This window comes from Xyrauchen texanus, chromosome 3 (assembly GCF_025860055.1).
Source record: "Xyrauchen texanus isolate HMW12.3.18 chromosome 3, RBS_HiC_50CHRs, whole genome shotgun sequence".
In the NCBI taxonomy this organism is placed as follows: domain Eukaryota; kingdom Metazoa; phylum Chordata; class Actinopteri; order Cypriniformes; family Catostomidae; genus Xyrauchen; species Xyrauchen texanus.
Genome location: NC_068278.1, coordinates 46,814,128 through 46,826,975, shown reverse-complemented (window position 1 = coordinate 46,826,975; position 12,848 = coordinate 46,814,128). Strand labels below are relative to the sequence as shown.

The 12,848-nt window shown below is 36.4% G+C and overlaps 1 protein-coding gene across 1 annotated transcript; it reads left to right on the top strand.

Annotated features, from left to right (window-relative positions):
• The first annotated feature begins 1,921 nt into the window (after window positions 1–1,921).
• LOC127625293 (major histocompatibility complex class I-related gene protein-like) lies at window positions 1,922–10,153 on the top strand. The gene is made up of 6 exons (XM_052100498.1): window positions 1,922–2,067; window positions 7,632–7,892; window positions 8,045–8,317; window positions 8,513–8,812; window positions 9,148–9,270; window positions 9,494–10,153. The coding sequence occupies exons 1-6, from the start codon at window positions 2,022–2,024 to the stop codon at window positions 9,511–9,513; spliced, it is 1,023 nt and encodes a 340-aa protein (XP_051956458.1). The 5' UTR covers window positions 1,922–2,021; the 3' UTR covers window positions 9,514–10,153.
• The last annotated feature ends 2,695 nt before the right edge of the window (window positions 10,154–12,848 follow it).

Here is a 12,848-nt window from a genome sequence, read left to right as displayed (position 1 = left end):
GCCGCCTTCGGGCCAGAACGCCCAGGCTGTGGCCGACGCCCAGATGTCAGACATGCTGGCCCGGGCTGTGACCCGGATGGCTGTGTGGTTTGGGGGGGTGAGTGTAGTGGTAGCCAGCTGGTAGATAGCAGTGCAGTGTGTAAACCTCACTCCCCTCCATTAAGAGGTGCACTAGTGATTGTTGCTAGCGGCTGTAGCCTTTAACCTCCTTGTTAGAGCACCTGCCTCCCAAATACAAGTACATTTTCTGTTTGGCCATTGAATTTCACAGCGTCACAGGCCACTCTGGCGGGTGGTTTTTGCTCTCTGTCAGTTTGTAAAATAGATTTACACATTCTAGTTTTGTCCTCATGGGGGACTCTGTAGGCCTACAGAACAGTCAGTAACACAGGTGTATACGGTACGTAGATTAGCACGTAGTCCCACTGCTCATCATTAGTCTTAAACTCTGTGTGTCCGCTGGCGTGTGTTGAGTGAAGGTGGATTCAGCGCTTTCAATCCAGACTTCAAATGATGATTGCACACATTCTTTGTGGCAATTGTGACTTTGTAACCAAATGTTTAACATTTACAATCCATTACATTTAACGATTAACAGTCGTGGTCACTATAGTGTGTGGTTCTCAGTGGGGCGTGTGTGGATGCCGCCAATAATAGTGTAGGCCTCCACATGCGCTGCGTCTCCGCCGTAGCTTGCTCAACAAGCCACATGATAAGATGTGCAGACTGACATTTATTTGTATTTGGACATTTGAAATTAAATTACATTTTTATTTTTCCAATTGTAATCACACATATTTAAGATGACATTATCGCTCGTGTACTGAAGGCTAATAGTAGAAATTACAGACTGGCTTTGTGTATTACAAACTCACCCTGAAGTGGCAGTTCTCTTCTGCGGTGAGCGGGGCTGAGCAGATTTCTTCCATGCCAGTGGGCACGTACCATTAGCAGTACATCTCGATGCAAAATAAAAGTATGGACAGGAGCGTTCATGCCATCGGGATAAAGGGATGAAGGGAAGACCACTCTTGGATTCACAGTGGATGTGTGAGTAAGTTTTAATGAACCACCACCACACATATAAATTCTCAGATATCGACTGCATTATAATAAAAACAGAATGATTTTCATGACGTTCGATTTCTTTAACGGTTCTTGAACATGCATTATTCTGGTGATGCAGACAAAAAACAGAATAAAATACTTTGGATACAATATTTTCTGTATTACTATTAAGCACCAAAGCAACACTGCTACTGATTCTACAGCGTGAGACGAGACATAAAGCACTACCAGTAGACTGAATCCCAAAGAAATTACTCTTTTGAGCAAGCACTTTTTAGTGAATCAAAAAGTTTTATGAATCCGTTGGAGCTGACTGAATTAACTGACTCAGTCCAAGTAAACCCAAATTGCTACTATGCTGTGTGTTCTTTGCTGTTCCATCTTTTCTAAATGGACTATCTGGCAATCAAATATTTAATAAATAATAAATTAATGCCATTTTTTAAAAATGCAGTTCACTTTTAAACATGCATAAAGTATTGTTTATTTGTCTCATATGTCTGTAAAATCACCTGAAAAATAAAATAATAAAAGGCTGGTAAGAAATCTGACTGGCTGGTAAATTCTTCTAAAAAACACATTTTGGACCCTGAATATCAAATAAATATCATAGCTTTCATTTGAATCTGTTGATTTCAAAAACTTTATCACATACACAATTTAAATATTCATATTTTTTTTAGACTGTAATGACCCTAAAAGATCAAATTTCAGTGGTGCTAAGAAACTAGTACAAAGTGATGGTGGAGTGTAAAGTCCTCATCATTGAACCGAAACAGCGTTTATAGGTGGGATAAAGCTGTTTATATGCATAATGGCAGGAAACACTGACAGGAAATGCTACCATTTGAAGCTTTGCATCTGCATTATAACTTAGTGGTTTCCTGTATGTCTTCATTGTAAAACAATAATTAAATAGAAATTTCTTGATTTCTTTCTTTTGTTGGACATTAATGGAATTGTATTGCCTCTTCGTCCTTTTGGCCCCTGCATGTACAGGTGAGATTATTTTGGGAGCATTTCCTTTCATTATCATAGCCCAAGTTTTTTAGTGACGCACTAAATATTTATCAGACAAAATGAAGGATAGAGAGAAATATAAAAAAACGTAATGATGGATTAAAAATTATGAAAAGTTTTCATTATAATATTCTAGAAAGTTAACAACCATATTTCTCAATTTTTTTTAACAAAATTATTCACATGCTTGTAGTATGTAACAGATAATTATTTCAGCATGTCGCTTTGATAAAAATAAAAAATAAAATTAAGATAAGATTGGGGTACCAATAATACCATAGTTGAGAACAGTTGAAATTTTCTGTTTGTTTTATTGTTTTTTGTTTTTACTTTGTTTTTATTATTTTTTTTTCAACAGAGCAAGACAAAAACAGAACACAAACACAAACACACACACACACACACACACACACACACACACGGACATGGTTGGGAGTTGAGCGAAAGGTTTGATGCAGGTAAAATTAACCATGCTTTTAATATAGTGATGTTGTAGTAGCCATGACTTTTGGCCATAGTTTTAATGCAATTAACCATGGTATTACTACAGTAATATGGTGTTAATATAGTAGCCTATCCATGTTTAATTTTGTAGTTTAGCCTAATATGAATTACAAAAAATTACCATTTTGTTTTTATTAGTTGTTTTGTATAAACAGAGCAAGACAAAAACATAACACAAACACAAACACACACACACATGCACACACGGTCGGGGGTGGAGAGAAAGGTTTGATGCAGGTAAAATTAACCATGGGGGAACTCTAAAATCGGCTTCCATCATTTTGTTTTGATCGAATGCTTCTATGAGTACATCATATTGGCCAAGTCAAGTAATTTCACCAGCAAGTGTCCACAGTTTGTGACAGCACGTGCGCCTTAAAACATAATAATTTACAGAATAAATTGACTCACTTAATTCAGAGATCTTCAAAGCTTGTTTCAGCAGCCATCATTTGGCTTAATAATATCACACCTAACTCAAAGGAACATTAATCTCACCCAGAGTAACTAAAAAAAACAAACATGTCATAATATGAAACAGCATATTTAACATAAAACGGAACACAAAACATAACTATAACCCCCAAATGTTAATTAATAACACCCCCAAACAGTCCCCAAAACCTGCACAGATGTACCTTATTAATTATGCAATGACACCAGCCAATAGCAAGTTCTCAAGCAGAAACAACAGACGTTAGTGTATTTGGTAAGGACTATAACAAGGTGTAGTTTTAGCAAATAAAAATGCAGATCTCTGATCGGTGCATCTAACCACTGACTGATCTACAAAAGAACCTGAATAAATTAAGCCAGCAATTAATGAAAGTGGACGAGGGCACGCTGGCTAGATTTTTTGTAGACGTGTGTCCATAAACCATAAAGGAAATGTTCCGTTATACACAAGTCCAGATGTTTATGTAATTAGCTATAACTTGCATCAGTACCGCCACTCCCTGTAAACAGACTACGCAGTCTGCGTAGGGCACCAACTCCCTGGGGGGGGGCACCATATTACCCTAGGAGGGCACCAGAAAGTCCACCGGCTGCCCTTACTCACTCGTTGCAAGTTATCATCTTAAAATCCACGATCCCGGTTCCGGGATTTAAAATTACGTCAGTAATAATGTACTTCCAATTTTAAATGTATGCGGAGGAGTTATGAGCTCATATCTGGTACCATTTGAAAGCTTAGAATGTCTACTTTCTTGAGATATGCATCACTTTGGCATTTGTTTTACGCTAAGTAACTTATTTACAATAAATTACATAGCTCAAATATGACGCACATGTACAAACCATGTATCAAATGAAAGCTCTCATTGCCAGTAAGAAGTTCCAATAAGTCTTTTTATTGAGGTATAATCACATATCTAATACACTTCGAATGAATCATGAAGTATACAATCATACAAGTGAAATTATTGAATATTTGCCGTGCTACTCGCACTAGACAGCACAGTTAGCCACAAATGCTACATAATCCTTTACCTTAGGTTATTCTCTGCAAAATGAGCCGTTTTTCAGTGTTTTCTGTGGTTGTGTGCCCAAGTAATCCCTCGATATGTCACACGAGTGCAGAAACACCACAAAGTAATGTTATATGATATTCAACAATCCAGGAAAATATGTAAACATCCGATCCGGATAAAGCATATATTGCCGTAAAGCTCAGACCCTCCGCTTTCCGGCAATGTCTCTCAAGATCAAATAGACCAAACAGGGGCTGTGATATTGTATCCAGACTGTGAAGTGATCACTGGATAGGTTACGTGCCCAAAACACACAGACGTGTCTCACCAGACACCTGAGCGCATATTTACCACTTTCAACAGTGTTTTATGTAATGACAAAGGGTTTTCTGTAAAATTACACTGGGATTTTGCATTTATAGCACTGTATATGGGTATGGGGAGACTTTAGATTTGGGTAGGCGGAAAGTACACCAAAAAAAGGTAATATTCCTCCCTTCAAATAAATTGAAATAGATATTAAATAGAACATGATACAGACAAAATTCCTTTTTCAGGTATTTGCTGACATCTAGTGGAAACAGCCAAAACTGTTTGCTTGCTGCTAGGGTTTACAGGGCTTGAGTTATACACTTTCAAAAATGAATTTATATAAAAAAATCAAAAAGCACCTCTTTTTTAGGAGGGTTATTACTGTTCAGACAACATATATTTAATTTTTTTTTTATTTTTAGCAGTGTTTTATGCAACTTCAAAGGGTTTCCTGTAAAATGACACCAAAACTGTGTATTTAGGCCAAAGTATGTGGGAATGGGAAGCTTTTTAATTTGGGTAGGCCAAATCCAGGCGGAAATCCCCAAAAATGGCAAGGTTCTTAAGAGGTTTTTCAAGGACCAAAAGCAGTTGTGGAACACAGATGATCACTTCAGGCTCATTTCAAGCAACCCCCCAGTTCACCCATTCACACACCAATGACAGCAGAGCTGCCATGCAAGATGCTTGCCTGCCATTGGGAGCAACTTGGGGTTCAGTGTCTTGCCCAAGGATATGTGAAGTCATGAAAGTGGGGCCAGGATTTGAACCACCAACCCAGCAATTAGTGGCCAACCCGCTCTACCACCTGAGCCACAGCCACCCCAATATTTGAACATTTATATATTAGGGAAGCACAATGAATTAAAATAAAATTGCAGTATGACATTGTTCGATTTTTTAACCACAAAGGGATACGAAGATTTATTAATGCAACACTATGTAACTTTTTTGTTAAAAAAAAATAACAAAATATTGTTAATGATATAGTGCAACAAAAATCCATCTTCCAAACCATGTCTTTACCCAAATATACTTTACATTTATGCATTTGGCAGACGCTTTTATCCAAAGCGACTTACAGAGCCCTTATTAGAGGGACAATCCCCCCAGAGCAACCTGGAGTTAAGTGCGTTGCTCAAGGACACAATGGTGGTGGCTGTGGGGATCAAACCAAAAAACTTCTGCTTAACAGTTTAGTGCTTTAGCCCACTACACCACCACCACACTCCACTCCACTTTGATAAACCTTTAATCATACGCATCATACATGCATCATTCGCCCATGTGTTTTGTCGCCATATCCGTACACAGAGAAAATAAGCTCCTGCTACTGTAGTGTGTGTCACAATGAACATGAGAAAAATTGACCATGGATCCATGGAACCATAGATCATTAAAAACGGTAAACCTCCGGGGAATCACCGGTTGTTAAAACAAAGAAACCCAGAACAGAGCAGAGTCTACAAGCAAAAATGGAAAGCAACAGAGTTCGTAATAAAACCTAAATCAACATCGGCTTGGCTTTTCAAGGTGGCGACAACTCTGAGATCTGAAAGGATTTAAAAGCGACCTGGAGATGGCTTTTTTCTTACTCAAGAGGCAAGATATTTTATTGACATAGTTTATGTATAGTTGTGTAATCACACACAAATACAGGGGGGCCTGGGTAGCTCAGCAAGAAAAGACACTGACTACCACACCTGGAGTCGCAAGTTAAAGTCCAGGGCGAGCTGAGTGATTCCAGTCAGGCTTCCTAAGCAACCAATTGGCCCGGTTGCTAGTGTGGGTAGAGTCAAGTTGGGCTAGCCTCCTCGTGGTCACTATAATGTGGTTCTTGTGCATTGGGAACAGGGCATTCCAAATTTGGGAGAAAAGGGGAGAAAAAAACAATCACAAACAAATACAATAATTATACTGTAATCTGTGCAGAACTTTTCACTTGCTAGCACATGTGTGTATTTTTCTTTATAGCGGCAATAATGTATACATAAATCCTTTAGTCCTAGGCTTGCCAAGGACATGTGAGTTTTGAAATGATGTTGGCTTAGTTGGTTAGTAACAATGAAAATCTATAAATTAGTTGCTGCCATGGTATTTGGTCAGAATATCCAGCTGTTTATAACTTTACAACTTTTGACATTAACAAACGGTGCCTAACTTTTGTAATGTCATTTTGTAATGAAACAGTTCGCTTCAAAGTCCTTTCTGTATTGTGTATAAGTATTATTACAGTGTATTCAGAGCAGATCTGTGCTCTACAACTCAATCTTGTGCTCAGAGTAACAGATGTAAATACAAATAATTCACCCCATTGCATTTATGTACAGCGGAGATATTAAAATGAGGAGCACATTATAGTGAGGAGTATATTGCTTAATTTATATAATTGTTTTCTGTGGATGAAGAGTAAAATCAAGGAAAAGTAATTTACGAAATCCATGGTCATTTTTAAAGTGATAGTCTAAATCTACTATAAATCTAGATAAATCTACTGACTTCAGTATAAGAATTATAAACACAAAGCAGATCTACAGTATAATTTTCCTACAGTAGCCTATTTAAATAAATAGTCACACATTATACATACATTTCTGCATATACATGGTGAAATTATTTATTTTTTACATATCCCAGCTAAGCTGGGGTCAGACATGATACAGTGCCCCTGGAGCAGATAGGTTCAAGGGCCTTGCTCAAGGCCCCAACAGTGGTGTCTTGGTGGTGTTGGGGCTTGAACCCCTGACCTTCTGGTCAGTAACCCAGAGCCTTAACCGCTGAACCACCACTGCTCACTGACAACCACAATAATAGACAAATAATAATAATTTTTGAGTTTCAATAATGTTCTTTCATCATTGTAAAGTTGATTGTAGAGTTGAGTCGAGACGTCAAGCACCGAATTGCCCTCCACATGACAAGAGTCGCAGAATGCATAACAGAGGGGCAATTTTACGAGTTTGTCACGTAAAAAAGTGGAAGGTGCGCACAATAAACATTGAAAACATGTATTTGGAAGAGAGAAAAAAAGCTTGCAGTGCTTTGATAGCAGAAAGTAATAAAATGACGTTTATGCTTAGGTCTAAGTGTTTTCTTAGTGAACTAGTCTCTGATATTCGTAAACGATAAGGTCATATTTAATTAAAAGAAATGAGATATTCAATGTCTCTTCACAAATTTGTAATTTTCTAATTGTGACCCCCTAGCTAAGTAATTTTAGTAATTTTAATTTGAGTATCTCTGTTTGCTTTGCAGAGATAACCTCCTACATCAACACTTACACTGGAATATCAGGGATTCCAGGACTTCCTGATATCAGTGCTTTAACTACAGTGGATGGTAAAGAGGTTTATTACTATGACAGTAACATTAAAAAGCTGATTTCCAAGCAGGGGTGGATGAACAACACTGATTTTAGCGAGACCTGGAAAATGCTTATTGAGGACAATTCCAGAAATATCCAAAGGTTCAAAATGTACACTAACTTCGTAAAAAAGCGCTTCAATCAAACTGGAGGTATGTTCTTTCTTTCCTTTCTTTCTTTCTTTTTCTTTTTTTTTTTAGCCTTTTTCCAACATATATAGTCATTAATTATAAAGTAGAATAAAGAAGAGAATGGATTTACTGTAATTCGATAATAAAATTGTCAAGTATAAATTTACTCTCAGGTGTTCACACATATCAGTGGATGTATGTCTGTGATTGGAATGATGAGACTGGAGACAGTCATGGGCAAAATATGTATGGATATGATGGAGAGGATTTGATCGTACTGAATCTGAAGTACACAGGAAGCATCACATCTTCACATCATACAGCTCAAACCCATCAGGAGAACAATGACAAAGTGCAGTTTGAGATTTTACTAAACATTAACAATGAATGTGTTGCCTGCCTAAAGAAGTTCCTGGAATTTGGCAAAGATGTTTTTAAGACAACAGGTAGCACAATGTTCAGTTTATTTGAGATTAAGTGTTTGGTAATACACAAAGAAACCTGAACAAAGACTTTATTCTACTATCAGTTTTTCAAAAGCAAAATTAAAAACATATTATAAACCAAACTTGAAGGCATTTTAATGCAACAATTATGTTTTTCTTTTAAAATCCAGAACCAAAATCTTTTTATTTCCCCAGTACAACCTGAAGTGCATCTTCTGCAGAGAAATGCCTCCTCACCAGTGGTGTGTTTAGCAACAGGTTCCTACCCTGAAATTGAGAATATTTCCTGGAAGAAAAATGGTGAGGATTATCATGAGGATGTTGAGACCAGAGAGACTCTACCAAATGAAGATGGAACGTTCCAGAAAAGAAGTATCCTCAAAGTAAAGCCAGAAGAGTGGAAGAAGAACCAGTACAGCTGTGTGGTGCAGCACAAGAGTTTAAAAAAGGCCATCCAAATGATTGTGAGAGAGGAGGAAATCAAGACTAACCACAGTAAGTTTGATGTTCAATTCCAATTGAGAAAATGTAAAATTAGTCATTTGTTTAATACTCTCCTTGTTTATCTATAAATTGAGAAATATGTAGCTTAGCTTACAAATCTAAGATTGGGTTCTTGTTACTTGCATCCTGCAATTTTGGATTATATTTTGGATTTGTGTTTATTTATTTAACTGTGTCTTGTTCTACTTATGTTATCTGGCCTGACTTTGACTGGATTCAATTTAACTCTGCCACTTTATGATTTTTCAGTTAGGCTTATTTTTGTTTTTCTCGTTTCCATGATATTTCTACTTAATTAATTAAAGTTGTGTATGTGTGATTTCTAGAACCTGTAGTTCCAACCAACAATATTACAAATGTGAGTGGATTGGTGGTATTGGTGATAGGCCTACTGATTTTCATTGTTTTATTGGTCTGTGTGTGGTGCAGGCGTAAGAGATCCAGAGCTGGTAAGTCCTTCTATATTGTAAATTGATCCTTTTCACAAATGTGTGTTTTTTTTCTCTTTCTTAGTTGAGTTGCTTGTGTGTTTTAGAGTGATCAGTTACACATCCATTTCATGTTTTAAATTTTTTTTTATAATGTTTTCATTTTATGTAATAAACATTATTATTGTTCTGCAAGTATTAAATTGTAATAATGTTATTTTTTCTTCTGTAAAATATAATTAAGGCACCAACAGATGCATCTAGCTGGAAGAATGAGCAATGGATCAGATTCATCAGTTTTGATCTGCTTGATTTCAGCACATAACCAAAAACATGTTTTACATGAGCCATTAACAATTTGTTTAGCTTCTTTTATCTGTTTGTTATGTAATAATTGCATAACCAGATGAATTCTACATGCAGCAAAAATGTACATTTAGTCAATTATTATTGTAATTTGTTGCTATAAAAACTTGTGAATACAACAAAATAAATTATTGGACAAGTAACATCTACCACAAATGTGTGAAAAAAAGAGGCTTTAGCAATTAATTCAACTCAATCTGATAAAGTTAAATGTTTCAAGTTGATTTACAATTTACAATTAATGTGCAAACAAATTTTCAGATGTAAATAGCCACAAAGATCAAATGCTTGTATCACCAGCATGTTTTTTCTTCTTCTGAAATTTGTTCTGCCATCGATGATATGTCACTTATTTGAAGCATCAACATTTAGAGATTTTGTTACAGTATGATTCTCAGACACAATTCAATTATCATCGCACCAAAAGGATCCTATCTGTCTGAAATGTTCAATAAAGTGGGAAATGCACACATTAATGTATAATACAATTTACAGTAATAAACAGATACAGTCCATATAATGTCATCATCAGTCATCACATGAATAAACTGAAAATTTATTAAAGATCTTAGCCTTTGTTGTGTTAATAAAAGAAGCAGTCTTCCGCAAATTTTACTCAGTGGATAATGTCTTATATGATTAACAATTTTAGCTAATTTTGATGACACTTTCAAAGATTTAATTTTGATTAAAGGTGCACTCAGTAACTTTTGTATTTGTGTCATCTTGGACTTATACTAACACTAGTAGCTTGGATGCAGCATAATTTAATTTAATTCAGATTCCATTGTAGAAATGTAATATTCACACAGGGGCAGATCGACATTGCCACCCCATCTGCCACCCCAGTATAAGTTTACAAATGTATCAAATATAAATGTAAGATGTTGAAATTGTGTAGGGGTTTATTCATGTCGAATTGCCTCAACTCTCACCAGACACGCAAATGACTACACAGATTGATCGTGTGATTGATTACAACGGCAGCCAATCACGTGAAAGTATATCAGTGACCGATTGGTTAAAGAAGCGGCCAATGGTGTGATGGGTTACAGCAGCAGCCAATCGCGTACTTGCTGTTGCAACGCATGTGTATTGTTTGGGTACTCGCAGGCTTTGTTTTTTTTTAGCTTATTTCAACAAGTCTTCACTGGATGATTATTCTATACAGTATATTGCCGTCAGTTGAGACATGTCCTTAGCATTTTATGAAATGGCATTCATCCGGCAGTGTATGATCTAGACGAAACATCTCCAGTTCTTGATTAGGAGTTTCTATTTTATGTGATCTGTGTATGTTTAGATTGGCACTCCGGCACTGGAATATATTATTTAGAATTTTATGATAAATGTTCTCTCTGTTATCAATGTTGTTTAGTACCAGCAGCTTACGCTCTTTTCCGGGAAATAAAAAAGCAAAATATGTCCCCCATTGTGATGGCCTTGGCCGTATTGTTTGTGTGTATGTAAGAGCATGTGTTTTGTCTTTATCTCCCTCTCTCTTTATCGCTCTCAAGTGTAGGGTAACCAGGTGAGCACCGTCACACAGTGTGCTTCCTTCCTATATAAAATTTCTATAGCTGGGTCATGCGATGTGAGACGGGTGTTCGTGAACTATGCCATCTTGGTTACCGATGCTCTCGTGCAGATTCTCATTGGTGGAGCAGAGAGTTTGTGTTTGTCGCCGTCTGAACTTCGGAGCAGTTTTTTTCGAATACAGAACGGTCAATAAATGTGTCTGTGTTTCCGCTACTCTCGAGTCCCCACATCTTTAATTGCATTTTATTTGAAAGTAACACCCATCCACTGACATACAAATGCAAACTTGTTTTATTAATATATATATATATATATATATATATATGGGTGAATTAGAAACCAGAGACTCAAAATCTAGAGGCAAAAAGTAAACATTTGACCAATCAGTCAAACAAGTTCTTAATTAATTGCTGATCTGTGTTCATCTATTGACTTACAAAATCCCAAAATGGATAGTGGCAGATGTAGAGACGAAATTACCATATTCTGTGAAATATCTATTTGAGTGCTTGAATAGGTCATTAAGAATGACTGTTTATCAAATTTAAATGAATCTTTTATTGTGCATAAAATAATCAATATTCATGTGTTTTGCAGCACTGCCAACCAAGTATTCCTAGAGTTTATTTGATTTAGAACTAACTTAATGATCCCTTTCAAATGGCTTATTCCAGCTGTTACAAAGTTGATAGTCTTACAGGATTTTATTAGCAGAATAACATTGGGTATGCATGCACTCTCCATCCATGGGCGGCCACTTAACAAAATAAAATAATTTGGCCTACATAATGTGGTGAAGTTTATTCCAGATTGCCAGTTTTATGTCAAACTATGGAACATTTACAATTTTTTGCTGTGTTTAATAATCAGTATCTTGGTATCCTGGAGATTATTATTTTTTTATGTTAGCAAACCAGTAGCAACATGGTTACTAAGTGTGGCTCCTGTGGAAATGCAATTGTATTGCAAATTCATAGATATTATAGACTCCAATTAATGAACTATTAGTTGTTGCAATGAAGATTGGCACCTTGATCCCTAAGAAATACGCATGTGAGCTTGCTTTAGTGTTCATAGTCTGCATGCCACCTCAGGAAAAAAATTCTAGATTTGCCCTTGTATTCACAGTCAGCCATGATTACTTTAATCAATGAGTGAAAATGTAAAATAACAGATTAACTGAGATTAAGCAAGTAGTGAATCTGTATGTATGAGGTAAATTTTAGGAGAAAGAGAAAAGAAAATAGATTTTAACTGGTGTACTTTTAGTCTAGGGTTGTGAGTGCCCTCGAAGGATACACCTCTTGCATCCTCTGCATTCGAAGTGTCCTACTCGCTTTTCAGAGACGAAACAAGACAGTCTCGATGATGTATGCGGACGACAATTGCGACCTCTGGAGGACGCAGCCTTCTAAAAGAGATACAGCCTATTTTAATTTGAGTTGTCATGATTTCCTACATATATTGCAAAATTACAATTTATATCTTTAGGAATTATACTTTTTTTTTAAATGAGAAAAAATTACTTGAGTCCACCTTGAAAATAAAGTTGAAGATTTTTTTTTTTTTTTAAGTTTTGTGACGTGATGAGTGTTATAGCATGTAATAGACACTAGGGGGCCATACAGCGTAGATTGGCAGTCATAACGGACTGTGATATCCGCCCACGGCCAACAGTGTAACAAAAACAAAAT

Bases quoted from the DNA above. Each gene is read 5' to 3' on its own strand.
- LOC127625293 (XM_052100498.1), top strand. From the start codon at position 2,022: ATGGAATTGTATTGCCTCTTCGTCCTTTTGGCCCCTGCATGTACAG. The intron at 2,068-7,631 runs GTGAGATTATTT...TTTGCTTTGCAG, and splicing joins TTTGGCCCCTGCATGTACAG to AGATAACCTCCTACATCAAC. The intron at 7,893-8,044 runs GTATGTTCTTTC...ATTTACTCTCAG, and splicing joins GCGCTTCAATCAAACTGGAG to GTGTTCACACATATCAGTGG.